The 22,500-nt window shown below is 35.9% G+C and overlaps 1 protein-coding gene across 1 annotated transcript in view; it reads left to right on the forward strand.

Annotated features, from left to right (window-relative positions):
* The window catches only part of LOC136840213 (protein sax-3-like), a 679,674-nt gene that overhangs the window by 450,419 nt on the left and 206,755 nt on the right, over positions 1-22,500 (forward strand). Inside the window, exon 3 of the mRNA XM_067106754.1 lies at positions 16,754-16,941. Within this exon, the coding sequence (XP_066962855.1) occupies positions 16,754-16,941 (188 nt within the window). The remainder of the gene's footprint in view (positions 1-16,753; positions 16,942-22,500) is intronic.

The raw sequence follows: 22,500 nt of genomic DNA on the forward strand, positions 1-22,500 counted from the left end.
AAGGCAAGAGTAACCTAATATTAGACGGAATAATTGCGATGACATTTAAGAGAAGAGCCTCGTTAGAAAATGTCATTCAACCACACATGAAACCAAGATTAAATTTCTCCGCACGGTTTGAACCAATGGGAGGACCATAGTTATTTCTGTCGTATGAACTTTAAAGGCTAGAAATATTTCCGAAAGTTTTAATGTGGACGCTTTTGCATAAATCATCCCCCTCTGATTTCGTGGCGGTGCCTCACGCTGTTCTGCGTCGTTTAACACGCAGTGGCGCTGTTTGTTTATTCAGGTAAAGTTATATGATATTCACTGATGCCTACGAAACTCACGATAATCGCGATAACACTCGTGTTTTATGTTTTAGTTCCTGTAGTTTTTGTTTGGCACCTTTAAGAGTTTTTGATGTGCTCTTCACATTGTTGAATTTACAAATAAGTTTTAGAGTAGATCGTTTAACTTGTTGAATATGGAGACACTCTCGTTGAGTAACTTTCTCGTTCCCTCCAACTATTTCTCTCCCGAGTTCGACGTCGTACAGGAAAGTACTCTATTTGGATTTTTTTTATTATATGCTTATATTGTTATACTGGTCCGCTGGTATAGTGGTCAGTGTCGTGGAATTCCACACTCAGATGTCGCGGGTTCGCATCTCCCCCCGGCGATGAAAAATCACTGGCTCTGTATCATGATCAATTACTGCTTTAGTGTTGGGTCTGCGGTGGGAGGTTGAAACCAACATTCTTTGGGAACTTCAATTTCAAGTGAATGGCCCCTGTGTGCTTGTTCCATGGGATAGGTTTCATCTACTGAAATAATAATAATAATAATAATAATAATAATAATAATAATAATAATAATAATATCTCTGATGTTTCCTTGCCCATTGAAGAATACACTGGGCAACATGCGACCCAGTTGAAATATATATATATATATATATATATATATATATATATATATATATATATATATATATATATATATATATATATATATATATGTATATATATATATATATATATATATATATATATATATATATATATATATATATATATATATATATATATATATATATATATATATATATATATATATCATATCTTAATGCTATGTCGACGATGTTGGTGTTGGATCTATATATATCATTTTAAGAAACTGCGGCAGTTTCTTAAAATAATGACCTTTAAGGTAATTGCATTAATAAGAGTAAAGTTGATCGTTGTTTATACTGGGGTAACTATAATGTTGCTCGTTTACTCTTAACGCAGCTCGCAAAACTAGTGGTTTTTTTCTTTCTTTTCTTTTCTTGAAACCTTACTTACCTCTTCGTAGTAATTGTAGCAGTCAGTGTAGATTTCACTTCTGTGTTTACTTGCTCATTTATATTTGGAGAAATATGAATTATTACAACATTTTCCGTCCCCAAAATCCTTTCTTTTAAGTTCATATCATGCGCTTGTTATGAAAATGAGTTTTTAGTATTAAAAGATTTAACATGGCGATTTGACATATTCCCCCCGCCCCCCGCCTTTTTTGGTCACGTGTCTTTTTTTCCTTTTTTATTCATTCGGTTACCTACATCGCCTGCGATAAAAATAAAAACAAAAAAAGACGCCGAACAATCATAGAAACCCAGAGGCTTAAAATCTTTTGAAGTATTAGTTTCCCATTTGCGTGAATTTATTCCTTATCGATTTACTCGCCTTTGAAAGGACTGTTTGTTTTCTGCTTAGTTTGTAATGGCCGAAACATGAATACAAATGGTCAAACTCTTTCAGCGAGTTTATTTTATTAACCTGCCGGAAAAAGAGAAAACAATCAGACCGAAATTGAAATATATTTTTCGGGGGAACTTTGCATGAAATATATTTTCCGGAGATCCGGGCGTGGGACGGAATATCTTCCCCTATTTAAAATGTTTCGTAATAATCCCATCTCTAACTTTGGTCATTACCTGCAATATTTTTTCTTCAGTATATTTTTTTTTCCTCATTCGACTCTCCTCATCGGAGTCAGGTGCTAAATCTAACGCCATCTGACTGAGCCGAATTTAATGAGGTTCTTGATAACTCGAAGAAGATAATATCTGCTGAGGAAAACTGCCGAGTTGGAAGGTTTCACTTATTTCTTATATTTCTGCAAGTTTCCCTTTCATACTCTTTTTATACTCTTTTATTTAGCTTGCTTTTTTGTCTGTTTGTGTGTTTGTCTTGGTCAAAATTTGTAACTCATTTTCGACTTGTTCCCTTCGTCCGGTGGACTTGAAATTTTGCATGGTTACTCAATCTCAGTGACAGTACAACCCTACATGATCAGTAGGTCAGCAGTGACCTGTAGTGACCCTACAGTGACCTCTCCCAGTATCTCAGGATTTGTATGAAACTTCGGATTTTTCACAACTTCTTTGACTCGGTAAATAATGCTACGGATTTTTCATATCTTCTTTGGCTCGACGGGATATCAATTTCGTTAGCTACAATCATGAATCGGTTACAGTTTCTGTCAAAATTAAAAAGTATAAAATAAAAAAAAATTAAATTTTTTTAGATAAAGACAGGGAAAAGGAAAAAGACGGAAAAAGGTCGAAGAAACATAAGTAAACAAATAAAAAATTAAAAGAAATGTTAAACTCGCTTTTATTAAAATGTACTAAAAAATGAAAAACAAATTATTTGAGACACACCAGGATTTTCTTACAATTGATCATGTCTACAAAAATAAAAGCGTGGACGCCAAACATGGTAGGAAATGCTACAAGAAAAAAAATTCATGTCTCTTATTGTAGCATTTCCTTCCATGTTTGGCGCCCACGCTTTTATTTTTGTAGACATGATCAATTGTAAGAAAATCATGGTGTCTCTCAAATAATTTATTTTTCACTTTTTAGTGAATTCTAATAAATGCTTGTTAAAAAAATTAGATTTTTTTATTTGTATAAATAAAAAAATCTAATTTTTTTAACAAGCATTTATTAGAATTCACTAAAAAGTTTTTCCGTCTTTTTCCTTTTTCCTGTCTTTATCTAAAAAAAAATTATTTTTTTTTTATTTTATACTTTTTAATTTTGACAGAAACTGTAACCGATTTGTGATTGTAGCTAACGAAATTGATATCCTGTCGAGCCAAAGGAGATATGAAAAATCCGTAGAATTACTTACCGATTCAAAGAAGTTTCATACAAATCCTGAGATACTGAGAGAGGTCACTGTAGGGTCACTAGAGGCCACTGCTGACCTGCTGATCATGTAAGGTTGTTTTGTCACCGGGATTGAGTAACCATGCAAAATTTCAAGTCCATCGGACGAAGGGAACAAGTCGAAAATGAATTACAAATTTTGACCAAGACAAACAAACAAACAGACTTATTTTTCTTAGACCTCTTCCGTCATTTTAATTTTTCTTGTCTTTATTCTTCTACTTCCTTTCTTGTTTTTTTCTTTTCTTTCTTGGCCCTATCCTTTTTCGTCTGACCTTGACCATTTTGCTTTTATCCTGTTTGTGCACTTTTTACGTCTGCTTCGTCGTTTTTATCCCTATGTTCTTCTTCCTTCTTCTTTCTAATCTTTCCATTCTATTTTTTTGTCAGCTTCTTTTCCCTCTCCTCCCCTCCCCTCCCCTCCCTCCCAGCCATGAGATGTGTTGGTGTAGGTAGCACTCGCTCATGTTCATCTTCGATTTGGTTCGTTAGTTACGCTTTTACGGGCATTTTGACATCCCTCGCTGGTTTGTCATTTTATATTTAATAACATCTTTGGATGGTCCCAGACGATCAATTTTTTTACTTGAAACTTTTCATATCAGTAATTCTTGAACCAGTATTGCGTAAGAAATCTTCTGTATGAACCCTAGACGATCAAAGTTTTGGTGCATTGCTAGGTGCAAACAAATTTTGATCATTTAGATTAAGCCTTAGTGTGTGAGTAGCGTTATCACATGAACCTTTAGTTCCTTTCACACTCATGGTGACTGCAATACGCGCGCGCACATACTCACGTGCCCATTGTCAACCATTTCTCAGATGTAAGTGAATTATTCACTGTTGAACGACAATGCGTAATGCCGGCCACATTCAAAGGAATGAAGTGAAAATACTGGTAATGGCGTTCATAATTAATGTAATCCCTGTCATAGTGACTCTTTACCTGTTTAATTCGGGTTCTGAACACTCCCCCCCTACCAAGCCCACCAACCCCTTTAGCTGAGTGCTCTGCTATGGCGACAGAGTACAGTCATGTTGTAATTAGTTTCCAGGTATGTATTCCACTTTTCTCCCATTTCCTCTCGCCTTTTTTTCCCCTTTGGCTGTTTATTTCCAATTTCACGAAAAATATGAAGGGCAGAAGAGGTTGACGCGAGACGAATCAATTGAGGTATTAGGGCTCTCAAGGAGGTGAGAAAAGTATCGATGTACCAAGCGTTATTTGATAGCGTTAGGTTATTCTTATGTATGTGTTTAATTTTCGGTAATGCATTTATCTGCGTCTTGTAATAGTTATGAATCTCTTTTGACGCTACATTAATAACTAAGAGTCATTGTATGGTCCTTAATCTTTACGGAAGCTTGCATTAAGCAGTAGAGTTTATCTCCATAATATAATATAACGACCGGACAGTCCCCATTAAGGGTACTGAAATTGAAATAAGAGTACATCTCCCATATTGGACAGTGATAAGTATTCCCTGAAAAATACAGTCGTTCCTAAAGATATATTGGGAAAAGGTGCAATTAAATAAAACTATGGTTTTATTTAGACGCTATGTATTGATTCCTGCGCTCTTTTATGAGTTACAGTGTTATTTTATTGTATTCAGTCCACCTGGAGGAGAAGCAAATTGAAAGAAGAGTAGAAAAATAAACTGGTATTAAAACTATCCTACAGTGTGGCGTTTGTATATAACGAGGTATTATTATTATTATTATTATTATTATTATTATTATTATTATTATTATTATTATTATTATTATCCTTGAATATGCAGACCCTGATTGTTGTATACTGTACAGAATTACTATTCCTTGCTCTTCTCTGTTAAGCTGTGTTCACAATAATAATAATAATAATAATAATAATAATAATAATAATAACGATTACCTTTTATTTATTATTATTATTGTAGTGTCCTTTTTTTTATCAAAACAGTCTGGCTTACCCTACAATTTCCAGCTAAGTTGTATAGCCTACAGTTTAGTATGGCCAAGGAATGATGATTGGGTTTTATTATGAAACAGTTTATCTCTCTCGACGGGTGGGCCATTAAATTGTCCGTGTCTATAATTTATGTTCCCATTATATATTTTTGTGTTACAAGTCGTGGAAACGAAAAGGATTTTGGTTATCATAAATCACTTCGTAACATTCCCATGACCATTAAGAAGTAGAGGTCAGGACGGAGTCTGGCTCGAAATTCTTGAATTGGTGAGATTTGGAGTTTATCCAGTAGGAATATTTTTTTTTATTTAAATTGCCCCCTAGACGCTTTCACGTCTACATAAGTCTTGTAAGGAAGTCTTCTATGAAATTAACGAAGCAGAAATACCTAAGCAACTGACTGTAGTGGAAGATGGGACTAAGGTAATACAAATAAGTTACGTAGAAACTTAAGGTGCCGTTGGCTTCGTGATTTTTGGTGCACGTCACGGCGAGTTAAGAAGACATCTGTCAACTCCACTATGTTGTTGCTTAACATTGTTGCCTAAATAATATTACTTTCCTTTCGGTAAACATGCTTTTAGTCGCGTGCTTATATGTTTAGTGACTTAATTTCACGTGCAACATTTCCAACAGCTTTTCTTTTATCCAACGGAGGCTATTAACTGCTACGTTTGGGAGTTACCAGCTGCCTCCCTTAGTCTAATGTGATATGTACCAAACACATGAAGCCAACTACAGTATACAATCGAAATAAAGCCATTGTAATTTATCTAGACTTACTTTCTCGAATTAGTTCATTTTTCATTATGGTATTTGATAATATCGTCTCCCGAAACTCAGCTCCAAAAGAATTAATTTTTGTATTTCTAATGAAAAAAGTATGGATTCCTCACAAATCACCGAGCCTATCTTCGTACGGCACTCTCCAGTTGAATTGCTTTATGCCAAATAGTATAAACTGCAGTATGGTATTTAATGTCATTTTTTAAGCAAATTGATAACATTATTATTATTATTATTATTATTATTATTATTATTATTGTAGTAGTAGTAGTAGTATAGTAGTAGCAGTGTATATAAATGAAGTAAAGCAGTTACGTTATGCCAAACTCTTATACTAGTTTTGTCATTTTATTGTTGGATTATGTCGTAACTGAAAGGAAACTCGACGATAATTCTAGGACTCTGCAGCATCGCTTTATTTAAGAATCGTCTGATATGTTGCGAGTCCGGTGTAAATTAATCCACAGTTATTCATATTTTTATCATACGTTTTACTTTTACTTTTTTTTACCTCTGAGTGGCGGGGTTTGACTGTGGTTCTTATAGGAATTTTTTTTTTCTTTTTACATTAAGCCAGCATTGCTTAGGCATGAGCTCTTGGTCAACAACCTGTAATGCCATGCACAAAAACACAGCTAAGATACTTAGGTGATTACTTCTTGGAAGAGGACTGTAATGCTTTTTGACTTGATTTCATTTATATATTATGAAATCATATTCTTTTTTCATTGTTTGAATATGCATATGTCTCATAACTCGTTTGGCACTTTTAGTTAGCCAGTATACCACAGGCGCTAGCATCCGTAATTAAATGATATATTAGCATCAAGATGTTGAAATTTCAGTGTTTGAATATGTAGTCGTGTTATCTATCGAATTAAAGGTCTCAGTGAATAGATTACGAGAAATGTCATTGCGCTCAATTTTTGGGGCTGGGGTGGTGGCAGGGGTGGTAAAAATGCACATGGTACTTGTTTAGAAATTTCTAATATATTAGCTGGAAGGTTTCTGTTTGTTGGTTTAGAAAACGTAGCTTTAGAAGAGGTATTGCCATTCCCCGGACTAAATGGTAAGAGTCGCAGTACACTAACATTTCAAAGATCCTGATTTCACAAGGTTGCGGACACGGTTTTTTAGTTTTTTGTAATTTAGTAAGCATCTGTAACCTGGAGAAAGACTAAGGAAAAACTGCTAAACGAAGTCAAACGTTATTAAACACTTTAGTATAAAGCTTGTATGTATTCCCATTAAAAATTTCAAGTTTTAAGGCCAGAGCTGAATAACAAAGATAGGTAAAAACTCACACTGTTCTACCACACTAGCGCATTTTTTGGCAGTTTTTCTCATCTTACAGCTTTTACCCAATGCAGCACAAACTTAGACGCCCATGTTTGTCATCTTGCAACCAAAGATTGGCACCTTCGTTTACGCAGAAAGAACGGCCGGTCCAATGCATTCCCAGGTGACATCAGTGGAATTTAGATCGATACAACAAGCATGATCAACTAGTGCTATGAACATTATATTTATTATCATGTTCTGGCAACAAATTACTCTTTTAATTACTTTGTTACAAAGTGATAATTTTAAATTTTAGCTTAGTCTGGCTTATAGTTTTTGGGTTTCAGTCGTCTTAACTGATAAAACTGTATAAGAAATGGATTATATGTAGTATATTACTAGGTAAAACGCGTATTGACTGTTCGCTAAAGTAATAAGCATCTTTTTTTTCGCCATCAAATAATTCTGAGTGTGGTAACGTAGGTAGCTTTTGGTGCTATTATTGGCAATATGACATCGCAAGATGACGAGAAAAAACCATCTGTATGACATAGATTTTACGTAATTGGGAAGAATAGCTAAAAAGAGCTTGGGTACAAAGAGTAGAATATCGTAGTAATTGTTTAAGGGATATAGGAGAGAACATGGATCACAGAAATTAGAAAATTGGTCCCATTGTATGAGATACTTTGGTTCTCTCTCTCTCTCTCTCTCTCTCTCTCTCTCTCTCTCTCTCTCTCTCTCTCTCTCTCTCTCTCTTATTGCTTTTAAATGAAATTCTACAGTATTATGTCCATATGTATTTTATTATTATTGATAACTTATCTGGAGATAACCAAGCTATAGTAGTTTTTTTTATTTAATGATCATATCACACGCCATCTTAGTATAAAACTTCTTTGCAAAGATCCGGATCTCTAAAAGATTTGGGCTGGTACCTCAAATTAGTTTAGCTCAGGACTTTGATCCTTTGGTACAGTATCATCGTTAAGATTTTTTTATTTTTTTATTTCATAGTTGTAATGTTCGTATCTTCATTCGTCGCTAGGTTGCAAACCCAGCGTTTTTAGTACATAATGAAGAAGTGAAGCCACCTAAGATGTAATTCCAGTATGTTACTGTTATTTTTCTAAGTGGGAACTTATCAAAAGGCAGTTGTATATATATCAGGTGTAAGGTTTCCATATCTAGATTAAGAATATTATTATTTGACCCTCCAAATTGTGGATGTTGGTGGGGTTATTGGGGAAGAAAATACGTACGTTGAAGGGCGTAGTCATCTGAGATACCAAAAGAAAACTCTCGATGTGAAGGTTATGAAAACACTAACATATTACTTGTCCCCCATTGGAGATTGTTGGTGGCGTATAATTAGGGCACATATAAGGTGACTTTGTCCATTGTGGTGCGTATGGATGTTAGTAGACAGATATTCCTCTGTCAGTAGAGCTTAGTACATGCATTTTAAATTACCAGCCTTTGGTGTTCATTCATTCGTAACAGTCACAGTGCCAGAAACATGGAATGATTCCATTTATGTTTTATCAAGTGATTTTCGTAACCACGGTGTCCTTTAGTTATAGAGTTAAATAGTTCATTGCATATTTTAGCAGTACCAATTTGCCGTCACATCGAATCCGCCTAATTACGCATCTAATCTTTGCTTTTTTCATTGAATTGTAGATATTCACTTATGTTAGACGTGAATGATTATACACAAATTGCTTACAGTAGCAAAGCCATTCATTATATGCATTAGAGTATTTCTCTTAAATGCTTTTCTAGTTCTTCCTTCACCATCCTTCATCATGTGTTCTGTTTGGCCCGGTATGGATATTGGCGTCAAAATGCACTTCTTGTAATGATACGAAACGTCTTGTGTAATATTATGAAATTTATAAATAGATCACGAGTTACTTATATTTCACCTTATTATGACATGTTTTTATGACATGTCTTTTTGTTTCTTGCGTCACTGCACATTTCCAAAACATTCGCTTTTTTTTTTTTTTTTTTTTTTTTGAGCGTCAAGAGAGCATCTCATTTTTCAAGGTTAATTGAATATGACTCCCGAAGGGCGGAATTCCCTTGAGTTGATCATCGTTCAGAGTATTACGCTTTTTGCATTTACTTATCTCGGTTGGGGGTATTTGGGTGTTGCAACTCTTTTTGCTGGATTATGTTGTGATTATGTGGGATTATACAATCTCGGTAAATTGCCAGTTTCCGTTTTATAGGTTTTTATGTACTTGCGTCGGATTACTCTTAGTAATTTGTTATCTTTCCAGTGGGTAGAGTGCTGGATTTCTGAGCAACCTTCTAGTTGATTTTCCATTACGTAGAAAGTTATCTGCAGAATTTCTTATTGATCAAGGCTATCGTTAACCATGCGAATTTTTCATGTGTTTACAGCTGAACCATTGTTGATTTATTATTATTATTATTATTATTATTATTATTATTATTATTATTATTATTATTATTATTTTAGTAAATATCCGACATCATGGTCTGTCTTGTAACAAATCTTCGCTTCGTCATTCCTCAAACCTTATTGAGAATTATGTTTAAACGAAAGATTTGTTTCCATGGAGACTTTTCAAGACGAGGATTATTAAAGAGGATAAGCCCTCTTACGATTCAGAGCTCTCTCTCTCTCTCTCTCTCTCTCTCTCTCTCTCTCTCTCTCTCTCTCTCTCTCTCTCTCTCTCTTGTGTATGGAAACTCTTCCATGCTAACTTGCGATACTTTTCCCTCGAGCAATACATAATTCTTATACCTGAATAAATAGAGTAACAAACTAGTATATTTTTAAGGTCGATACTTCAGGTATTTGATAGCTTATAATTAATTTTGTCGGAGACTGCCAGAATTCTTGCAAGGGCTTCTTCTGCGGTTACTTAATCTTAGTAAGGCTGACCAATTCGACGGGGAATTCCATCAGTGTCCTGAGGTTAATGAAATTTATGCACCCTTACAAGTTCTCCATTACTGGCTCAGAGAAGCTTGCGAGCAATCTCTGAAGATAATTAAAAGTTACTCTGGAAAGAACATTTTTTTTAATTTTTATTTTAAAGAGTACTTCCATCATTATGTACAGCACTCGGTTAACCTAATATTGCTTTCGTGAAAATTCAAAGAAAATTAATATTTATATTTGGTTTGTATTTCAATTCGTTCTTCATATCTGCTTTTGCATTAGGATATAACCGTCCATATTGGTCTGTATGTTTTAAAATTTGTCGTTCTAGAAAGCATCAGAACATAACCCGATTTAGCCAGAAATAAAGGAAGGCGAGCTCTTAAATGAATCTGAGGGAAAACCTCTATATAGCCTATTATGAGTCATTGCACGTGGCTTTTTGCCACCTGAGAAATTGGGATTTTTCCTGTCTTTTCATCTCCACAGTCTAAGAAAAGATGTTTCTTGTGCGCTTGACCTTTTAATAAGGATGTTGGCTGGTTCCTGCAGTACTGAACGACAGGTAATGAAAAATATAGTCGGTAACAAAAATCCAATAACTATTTATTACTTTGTGGTATTACGTTGCTTAAAGTTCAGGATTAAATGGTTCTTCCTTGTTGGTTTCCTGTAAAAAAAAAAAACTATTGTGCCGGCTTTGTCTGTCCGTCCGTACTTTTTTTCAGTCCGCACTTTTTTCTGTCCTCAATTTTTCTTTCCGCACTTTTTTCTGTCCTCACTTTTTTCTGTCCTCACTTTTTTCTGTCCTCACTTTTTTCTGTCCGCACTTCTTCTGTCCGCCTTCAGATCTTAAAAACTACTGAGGCTAGAGGGCTGTAAATTGGGATGTTGATCATCCACCCTCTAATCATCAAATATGCCAAACTGCAACCCTCTAGCCTCAGTAGTTTTTTATCTTATTTAAGATTAAATTTATCCATAATCGTGCTTCTGGGAACTATATAGGATAGGCCACCACCGGGCCGGGGTTCAAGTTTCATGGGCCGCGGCTCATACAGCACTATATCGAGGCCACCGAGAGATAGATCTGTTTTCGGTGGGCTTGATTGTACGCTGTAGCGGCTGTACAGAAAACTCGATTGCGCCGAAGAAACTTGGGCGCATTTATTACTTGTTTATACTTTACAATCCGTTTCGGTGGGATGAAAGAATGCAACATCTAGTCATGACAAAATATATGAAAGAAAAAGGAACAGATAAACAAGAACAAGGAACAACATGTAATTAAATTATGTAATCATGAAAGCGAACGGATTTCCTTGGGAACAGAATCTTCATCCGAGATATCTTTTGGAGCGCAGTTGATGTAATCTACGATATGTTTGCTTTTATACCCGTCGTAAGAGCCGTGAAAGGGGCGGCATCATCTTTGATCTCGGGGATAATCCCCAATCCGTAAATGAAACCTCGGATGTTCTGCTGAAAGAGGCTCGCCTGTCTTATTCTCTCTGCCCTTCTCAGATAGGAGGAGGAGGAGGAGGAGATGCAATGCGCTTCGTCAGTCCAGCTTCCCTCTTCTCTCTCTCTCTCTCTCTCTCTCTCTCTCTCTCTCTCTCTCTCTTTTCATGATCGTGTGTGAGATTACTGTTTCATGGACGCAGATGCGTGAATTTTTTTTTTATATTTTCCATCTTCAAGTTAGAATCAAATGTGTAGCATTACGAATTATGTCAAATGTATAGCATTATGAATTATATCAAATGTATAGCATTATGAATTACATCGAATGTATAGCATTGTGAGTTATATCAAATATACAGCATTATGAATTATATCAAATGTATAGATTGTGAATTGTATCAAATGTATAGCATTATGAATTAATATCAAATGTATAGCATTATGAACTATATCAAATGTAAAGCAGTATGAATTCTGTCAAATGTATAGCATTATGAATTATATCAAATGTATAGCATTATGAATTGTATCGAATGTATAGCATTATGAATTATATCAAATGTATAGCATTATGAATTGTATCGAATGTATAGCGTTATGAATTGTATCAAACCGGGAAAAGGTAATCGAAAAATTATAAATTTTTTGCAAAATATTTAGAGTTTATTATTTTTCAGGTTACATTCCTCTTAAGTTCTATCCTAACAGATCTTTGATCTGTTCTCTTTTGTTTTATCCGTTGCTTTTGAAACGTAATAGCCTTCTCTTTTCCTGATGTTTTTTGTACGTGCTTACATTTTTTCCAGTTGAATGTAGATGATTTTTGTGGTTTGGGTGGAATTGTTCATTTCTCCGGTCATGAACAGGAGTTATGGGATTAATTTTTAACTTTGAATTTCATAAAGCCGTTTGCAGAGACCCTTGTTCATGATCAAGGATCTGCAAGTATTAGTATGGTCAGGAAGCTTCCTGTTAATTTGACATGGATACTAGTGGGAATCTCTCTCTCTCTCTCTCTCTCTCTCTCTCTCTCTCTCACACACACACACACACACACACACATATAAGCACAAGCACATTGCACTCGATATGCAGAATGAACAGAATCGAATAGATTTCATAGAAATTAGTTTTCAAAAGCAATCATGCTTCATTAAAATCATAGAATTTTGCTGATTTTCCTGCTCAGCTTACCATCCTCTCCATATATTCTTGTTTATTGTAATTAACCATCAACTTCATAATCATCGTTGTTATTATTATTATTATTATTATTATTATTATTATTATTATTATTATTATTATTATTATTGAAAGCGATAGCTGCATCAGCTGCATTCAATTTATATGGTATATTTGTCCGAAATAAAACTACCCAAATTCGCAACTGCGTTCTTCTCCAAGAATGACAAACATCGGCGAGTTACTGGCAGAATGCAGTAACCCTGAAAAGAGACAATTATCAGAAAGATAGAGAAAACTCTATAGAAACTGAATGCAGCTGATGCAGCTGTCACTTTCAATACTACACGCTTAAAAGAGGGTCTTCTACCTACATATATTATTGTTGTTAGGATTTGTATTCATAAAAATCTCATGGGAGAATCAAGCAGGTTCTCGAAAGCTCTCGTTTGTATATACTGTAGATTCCTAATATATTCACACTACTGTGGATTTCTTCGCCATGATTTGTATTGATATACATCTTGTAAAGACATTGCCAAGATACTTAAATTATTGACATATAAACGTTTTTTGTAATAATAGTTAACTCGTTATGGCGCCGGTGATCGATTCTGTCCGTTCAACAACATTATTGTCTGTGCTGGGCGAGTAGCGTTAATCTAAAACACTAGACAATGCGGTAAGTCTTCTGTATGCATAGGATAGCATTGGAGGCTTGGCCGAGGGAGCTTGTCATTAAGGGGACAATGGTTGGAGATACCGGACAAAAGGGGAATATTCAGTTTTATTCTGCACGTATGGTTGTAAGGTTTTGTTTCTTGTTCCCCAATTTTAATTAACGTATAGAAGTTCTGTTCGTTAATTAAAAAACAGGATTGCCTCATGCTTTTTAATTAACTCAGAAACTCTTGGGTTATTTTGTTATCTATCTGTACCGTATATATTCATGACTATTGTTATTATCTTATTTCTGTTTGATATTTTTCATATATATAGGTGTTCAATTATGTGGAAGTTTGCTTATGGGATTTTTTTGTTGCTTGCTTAGTTTGAATGATAATATTGATGATAATAATTTCGACTTTACTTCAGCATAACATTGGGCCTAAGTAGATGTCTGTTTCTCATGATGTGTAAATTTTTATATTTTGCCGTATTGTTCGTCTTCTTACTTTAAATTCTACCGTGCCTATGTTGACTTTAGCAGTAAGTCAATACTGGAGAAGAGTAAGAAGTCTTTGCAACCTTATATCGAGAATACTCTATGAAAAACTTAAGCTATAGCTCCTTCTTTTCTAAATATATATATATATATATATATATATATATATATATATATATATATATATATATATATATATATTTGTGTGTGAATGTATGCATGTGTATATATATGTCTGTGTGTGTGCGTGTTTGAATGTATGTACGTACGTATATGTGCGTGCATATGTATGTTATAAGTTTGTGCACTGTGCATACAGCGCTCACAGACCTTAAGCCCGTGCGGAGGCGTACCCAAAAACATTTGTGAATGTACACTGAACAACGAGTTATGGATATCTGGTGTTGGTGCAGCAGTAACAGCCAGACATTCGTAGCTCTGTCGATTTACATGCTAACTGGGGAATTGCATTCGGATCGACCACGCATGAGGGCGATTCTGATCTCCTTTTGGAAATCGGGTCCAAAATGGCTATCTAGGAATTGCCTCCATGGCAACGCTTGTTTCAGAATTATGGGGCATTTTAGAGGCTATCATTCTCAAAGGACAAAAATCGATTGGTTTTTTTATAGGAAATGATTGTTACGTAAAAATCAGTGTTTCAGGGACAGATTGGTAATATTGTTGTTATTTTGTTGTTGTATAATATTGTTGTAATCGTTCACAACTGTAAAGAGCACCAATACCAACAGGAGAACGTTGTTTACCAATAGAGAGACAGTGTTGTGATGATATCGCCCAAGGCTCATCTCCGTCCAGAGAGAGAGAGAGAGAGAAAGAGAGAGAGAGAGAGAGAGAGAGAGAGAGAGAGAGAGAGAGAGAGAGGCCATATAGAACGAAATAAGGGATAAGCACATCCCAGAGGGCGAAGACAATTTCACATTACCCTAAGTCTGATGGCTGGGAGGAACAGACACTTCAGCCTGCTGCTTCTGGGGCCCCTCTAGTAACAGCATTGGTTTTCTTTGTTTCTTTGAGGCGCTGTGTCTGTGTCCCCCCTTTTTTTTTTTCAGGTGGAGGCTCGGCTCTTATTATCCATAAAAGGAAATTTAGAGTGAATCCTTTTCACGTTTAGCATGTTTCCTTTGGTTATTTCTTTATATGAATAAATTCACATTATTTTTTGGGAGGGTTCTTGACCAGACTACATGTAATTGTATTTTGTTTCTTTCCTTGTGTTACATTGCGTGGATAACTGTTGTATTGCGTTTTTAGTTGGCGTTATTTTTTGTTATTGCTGCTTTTGTGTGAATGTTCTAATATTCTTTTTTACTCTTATATCCAATAACCAACGACAAATGAACTGGAATCCCATTTAACTCGCCATTTTTAGGTTGATTATGAATGAACTCAGAGTGAATCCGGCAATTTTTGAAAGATAAACTCACGCAAATTATTGTTTCATATTATTACCAATATCTTTCATGACCTGATGTGTATCCGAAACAGTGGTAATTGTTCCTATATCTGTAAAAATTGAATTTCTGAAAATAAGGACTTAGGTCCAATTGTATGAATTCATCACCCGACCTCTGTCATTCAATCTATATGTCGATGTAATTCTTCTTAAGCAATATTGGTTTGAATATCAATGAGATTTATGTACACGGAAATTGATTGGAAGTTGTTGGAAATCTCTTTAGCATATCCATTTTTAGTTAATGTGTTTGAGTTCGTCCAGTTTTCTTTTTTCTTTGTGGTTTTGTTGCATTGTTTGTTTGTTTTGAATACGTGAAATTCGTCTTCTTAAGTTTGGTGACACCCTTTTATGAAATCATCCTTGCTTTACTCTGGATCTGCAACGTTTTAGTTTTTATTAGTGTTCTGTAAAAGAAAACTATTGCGATGGCCCATAGATCTTAAAAACTACTGAGGACAGAGGGCTGCAAATTGGTATGTTGATCATCCACCCTCCAATCATCAAATATACCAAATCGCTGCCTTCTAGCCTCAGTTGTAGTTTTTATTTTATTTAAGGTTAAAGTTAGCCATGATCGTGCGTCTGGCATCGTTATAGGTGCCAACAACACACACCACCAACGGGTTGTGGCTGACAGTCTCATACAGCATTATACGCTGTACAGAAAACTCGATTGCGTCGAAGAAACTCAGTAAGAAGCATTTTTCCTCAGAGTGCATCGACTTTTGAAAATTCTAGGAATTAGTCGTGCATATCTTATTCATTAGAAGCTTATACTTTCAGTGTCCGGCATACACTTCATGCAGTGCGTCTTTGTTACACTTTTCACACCTTTGATCAAGATCGGAAATGACAATATTATATTCCCTCGAACCTCGCATTCTGTAATAATAAAATATCATCTTTAGTTATATTTACTCCTGCCACAGAGTAACCTGACGTGTATGTGTCCCTTTCTTTTTTGTGTTTATTCTTTCGTCAGTTTTTATTCTCTTCCATACTTAACTTTTTTGAAAGATATCGTTTTTCATCGTTCCTCTTTTATTTTTCTTTTCCATTGATCACCTTGTGCCTTTCAGCTTAATTTTCTCCCTTTTCCTCTTCCCTGAAAAATGAAGTGGGTGTGACGACCTCCGACCAGAGTCCCAGCAACCACTGGTTTATCCAAGGTCTGCCTTATGGATCATGGACTGATCTCCATTTCACGCCTTTGATTTTTTGTACACCCTTCTCTTCCTTTTTCTTCCCTCAGGGATATCCAACTAGTGGTTTATCTTCTGTTCTAACCTTTAATTTCTGAATTACTTTTCTCCCCCCAGGGATGGCGTGGAGGTGACAACCTCGAGCCAGGACCCTCATAACCACCGGGTCATCTTTCCCTCTGGTTCCCTGTTCTTCCTTTCCATCAAGCAAGGGAAGAAGGAGAGTGACGCCGGCGTCTATACTTGCGTAGCAACCAATTTCAACGGGAGGGCCACTTCCAGGAACGCCACTTTAACAATCGCAGGTAAGTCTTCTTTTTTGTTTGCCTTATTTTTTCCATCTTCACTCCAAAGGAATATTTTTTTGTATTCGATGGAGTGGAAAGTTAGATTTGGTTTGCAAACGAAGGAATGTGTTAACAAGTTCATGTTTTTGTTCAGCGAGAGATTATTAATAGGTTGTCGCTGGCTTGTGCGCGATATATTGAATCCGCTTTCGCTTCCTTGTCTGAGGACTGAATTTTACGTCTGATTTCTATGGCTTCTTTATGAAGAGACTGAAGTGAATTATGTTGTACGTGTTAGGAAGGAAAGTTATTGATAAATTTGTGTCAGTTTGTCTAACAAATAAACGCTGCGAACGAACAAGACACTATAATTCCTCTCATTGAATGTAACGGTAGCTCTTCATACTGCATATATATGGATAGATTATAATTTCATATTTTTGTATATGACTCCGACGTTTTATATAATATGAACTTTACCTTAGTTGTTCAGAATAATCTTAAATGTCAAACAGCGGACTGAAAGGTCAGTGTCTTTTTCTGCATGACATTGGACATTGCAAAGTCACGTAGTAAGTGGCTTTTGTGTATACATATATATTTGTATCTCTGGTGTTTATACTTTCTATTTTTGTATGCGTTGTTACCATCTTTTAAAGTCCTCACATCGAAAGCTTATTAATGGTTTATTTTTTTGAGCTTTTACTGAAAGTGAAATGTGCCATAGTAATTTTATTTTTATTTAGAAGAGAACACTGTTTTAGATTTCATTGTTTCTGGTAGTTACAAAAGCAAATTGCGCTTTTAGCTTGTGACACTAACTAATGTAACACGAATAACACAGGGACGGTGTCTTCTTAAAGTAACAAAGTGTTGGAAGCTGCCGAGATAAGCAGTCAAATAAAACAGCAATTTTTACTTCAGATAAATGCCCCCCACCCCTTCTCCCATATATTTTTAAGTTTGATTCTGACCAGTCATTTTGCCTTATTTTACTGACGTGAATAGAGACTTTAAACAGACAAGGTCACCAGAGAACGTGAAAAACAGAAAATAATCCTTGTAGAAAAAGAATTCCTTTTTCTTCTGTTTAAACAGATGTTAGTGGCAGCAATAACACGTTGAAGGTCAGACATTCCAGCGATTAATATTCCAGCGTGAGAAAGGGGCCGGTTATTATAATCTGACGAGATAAAATGGAGGTCCTGAAGTAATTATGTTTTGATTATTCATGAAACCGGTCCTTATCAACTAGAAGTATCCCGTAATTAAAGCGGTATATAATTGAAGCGGTTTATTGTCCCCGGTCCTTGGTCCCTTGGAGATGCTGAAGTGAAGCAGAAACGTAGGGGACTTTTAATTTTAAAGAATAATAATATCTGAATGGAAAGAATTATAGTAACTGGACGTAGAGGTTTGGCGGGTTTCGGTGGTTTTTGATAAGGGAAGCGTTTCCGAACGCCCATGTTAAGCATGTTTAGTGGTTTTGAGGTCCTGGGCACCTTATCCGTATATGGGTTCAGTAACTGATAAGTTATTAGCAATAAAAGTGCCTTATGTGCTTTAAGTATTCAGTTTCAGCTGTCTGAAACTTGGGACATCTCACTTATTGTCAGTATTTTCCATACCAGGGGACTCTTTGCGTTTATATAATTGAATTGTCATTGCAGTGAGGCATAGGTCGTTATTATTAATTTCAGTGTCTTTGCAGCCAGAGAAATCTTAAATAAAATCGCATACGTCTCAGTGGCTTTGTAGCAAGATTTTACTAGACTCATGTACATTTTCGGTGACTCTGGAGTCCAGAATGACTTCTGTGTCTAATCGGAGAGTCCTTACTGCTAATAAAGCCTCATATGTAGATCGAGTGGCAAGGCCACTCAGCTCAAACTGAAACCAGCAATGATTGATATTGCCGTCCGGGATGATTCATACATAGTTTCACTTGTTACAAGCACGGAAATGTCCAGTGAAATCTGCGTATACAAAATAATAATGGGTTTGTTGGAAAATAGTACGTCCTCAGTGTCAGAAGGTCGTTGTCCACATATCACAAAACTACCAGTTTAATTGCTGAAATCATGACGAGGAATTTGTCAAGCCCAGATGCGTTGCAAGTCAATAGTTTGACTGGCAACGAATCGTTTGACCGTGTGTACTCCACCAGTGTCTCGTAAACAAAAAACTGGCTATATAACTTTTCATTTCTCTTTTATATAAATAATTTAGTCAGAAAGTTGTTAGCAGAATCAACAGCCCCAACAAGTTATGTCTAATCTGATTATTTTTTGCAAGAAATTTTTCACTTTCCTCGTCATCAACTTTGCCATATTCGATCAAGAAGGCGTTATCATTTGAGTCCCTTCGACTGTGAAAATTGAATTGTCTTATTCCGTTCCCCAAAAGCAGTTAACGTGTAAAGGAGTTAGCTATTGAGTTTAAATTGGACGCACCGCCCTCCCACCTGTTTCCTCCACCCCCGTCCTCTACATTCAATTGCATGTCATCAGGTTTATTCCTTATGGAGAAACTTAATCTGGACACAATTTGTTTAAACGTTGTTGTAAGTCAATAAAGACTCGGTGGGGGCTTTAATTGAGTTCATTCGGCGAGTATTGACAGAAGCTACGCCGTCGTCTGCCATCGTCAGGACGGACTGCTGACTTAAATGATGATGGAAAGAGGTTTAATCTCTCTCTCTCTCTCTCTCTCTCTCTCTCTCTCTCTCTCTCTCTCTCTCTGTATCAAAACCTAGCTGATAAGCGTATACAAGAATTACTGTTGATGATGAGAAATAGAAAGGTCGCTGGCTCTCGAAAGTAAGAAAAGAGATTTTTTTCAAAGGTTTAAATCTAAATGCTACTTCCAGCAGCTGTTTGGATAAAAATCAGCTTTACGCTGTGAAGCCGTTGCGTAGCTTAAACGTGTCTTCAGTTGTGCGGAGAGAGAGAGAGAGAGAGAGAGAGAGAGAGAGAGAGAGAGAGAGAGAGAGAGGAGGGGTGATGGAATCTAACGTTGTTATTGCGCATCTAAATGATTAGGACCTGTGGTGGATCCATTAAATCGCACTGGGTATCCACAGATGCAGTGGAACGCGGAAAGCAGCGAACTCGCACTCTGAGGCACATGCTTACTGAAGAATACATAGTTGAAAAAAATGGGGAAAAAATGAGGGAGAACAGTTGATTATAAAACTGCGCGCGTGAGAGAGAGAGAGAGAGAGAGAGAGAGAGAGAGAGAGAGAGCGACTCGGGAAAGTAGATTAAACGCTTAGAAACTTTTTAAAAAGTTGTAAAGGGAGAAAAAGTTGAAATTTCTCCTTTTTTAACTGTAAAGTACACATTTATTTTGATTACTCATTTAAGAACTTAAGGAACTTGGGCTATTAATCATGTGATGAATAGGCTCTCCTGGGTGTCGTGAATGTTATTAGGCCTAGTGTTGGGCATAGCTGCTGCTCTCTCTTCCACCCCAGTCCCTAGCCCCCAGCCCCCTTCCCTTGTACTTTCTAACCCCTCCCCCTCCCCGCCTCTTACTTTCACTAAGGGATATTAAGACATAAATTCCTGAAGTTTATGAATGCTATTTAAAGAGTAATGACGTCTTGAAACATGGTATTTGATATTGGAAAGAAAGAAATTCATCTCTCTCTCTCTCTCTCTCTCTCTCTCTCTCTCTCTCTCTCCAAAGATAGTTTGAAATTTTTTGTCTGTTTTGAAGGACCTTTGGAATTCTTCGAAGGACCTTTGAGGGTTCTGAAAAATGCATCGTTATATTTAATGGTTTTATCCAACGTGTGAGTGAACAATATCGATGGAAAATATTTCTTGCTTGTAGGCAAATGTCGCAACCCAGTGGTATATATTTTTATTACAATAATTTTTTTTTTTTTTACTTCTTTTGGCGTAGCTTTAGATTGAACACGGAAAGCATATTTCTTGTTAAAAGGAAAACATAAAATATAACTTGTTTTCAGTTTCTTTTGCTTTATTAAATTTATCATTGTATTACTTATGAAAATATATTACTTTAAGTGAAGACACGCAGTAGATAAATGTTTATTTCCAGGTAAATGTTTATTTTTAGCACTTAAAGCACGATTTTCATTCAAAACTGTTTTCAGTTTGCATGCAACCCGCTATAGCAAAATAGCCATACTTCAAAGGAAATTCCATTTCGGCGCTTACACGAATATTTATCTCGGGGAAAATGTTTACACTTCTCCCACGCAAACAAATTCATTTCACGGAAATTTCCGATCCATTAGAGCAATGGGAAAGTCAATATTTCACAGACTGCCTTTCGCTGTCGCTGTCAGTTTCGCGGGACAGACTCCCCAGACAGCGGGACTCCTCGGTGTTGAATGTCTTCAGAATGCTTCTGACTGCGGTTTCCGCCGGGCGGGGATGACGGAGCTCTTGGGTATTAAGTGAGAAGGTGTGTCAGTGACACTTCCAGGCTTCATCTGGCACCGGCATATGGCCCACATTTGGGTCTCTCGAGTGCCTTGTGTTAATACATGGGCTTTCATGTGTCTTTGTTTTTGTTTCTCATACTTTTCGTACATCTTTTTTAGACTGTTTTACTGTGCCCTTTGCTGAATATTTATTGAATATACGAGTATATCGGAGTCTGTGGACATATGAATCTGTATAGATCCGGGGAGTAGGGCTTGATCCGTTAAAACCCATCATGTCTCTGCTGAACAGGGCAGTGAATTATATACTACGTAGGTACATTGGATATATGTGTATATACTGTATATATACATATATACATTATATATATATATATATATATATATATATATATATATATATATATATATATATATATATATATATATATATATATACATAATATATAGTTATGAGAGACAGACAGACAGACAGAGAAAGAGAGAGGGAGAGAAGTGAGACTTTATGTATTACATGTATGGTAGCAATGGTAACAGAACGAGATAGTAACAAAAAGTATACCCATTCAGCTGAGAATTCCTTTTTAGATATGATACAAAAATGAAAAAAAAAATAACCGTTCCAGGATATCGAGGATTTCATCCAAACAAATTCCACCGAAGTCTGACTGTGATAGCTAGAGATTTTTTGTCATGGAATCTCCGATTGTTACTGTGCTGGAATTGTTTACCTCCCCGACCTCTACTCTCTCTCTCTCTCTCTCTCTCTCTCTCTCTCTCTCTCTCTCTCTCTCTCATCTGTTCATCTTTCTTTTGTGTGAGGTAAGATAGAATATTTGTAGATTTTGAATGGTATTCTCCTTGAATATAAACTAGAAAATTTTTAATGATTTAGTAGACTTTGAACTATACTGGCCTTCAGTAGAGTTCTGTTGATTATATGTGTGTGTGTGTGTGTGTGTATAACACACATATATGTATAAATGAATCACGAAGATATGGAACGTGATGAGTGTATAAATAAAGGCAAATGCCACGAAGGAAAAGTGAAACAGCGGAGTGGTTGTTAGGCCTAGCAGCCACTTCTGTTGTTTCACTTGTCCTTAGTGGCATTTTGCCTTTATATATATATATATATATATATATATATATATATATAT

The sequence above is a fragment of the Macrobrachium rosenbergii genome, chromosome 7 (genome assembly GCF_040412425.1).
Source record: "Macrobrachium rosenbergii isolate ZJJX-2024 chromosome 7, ASM4041242v1, whole genome shotgun sequence".
Classification (NCBI taxonomy): domain Eukaryota; kingdom Metazoa; phylum Arthropoda; class Malacostraca; order Decapoda; family Palaemonidae; genus Macrobrachium; species Macrobrachium rosenbergii.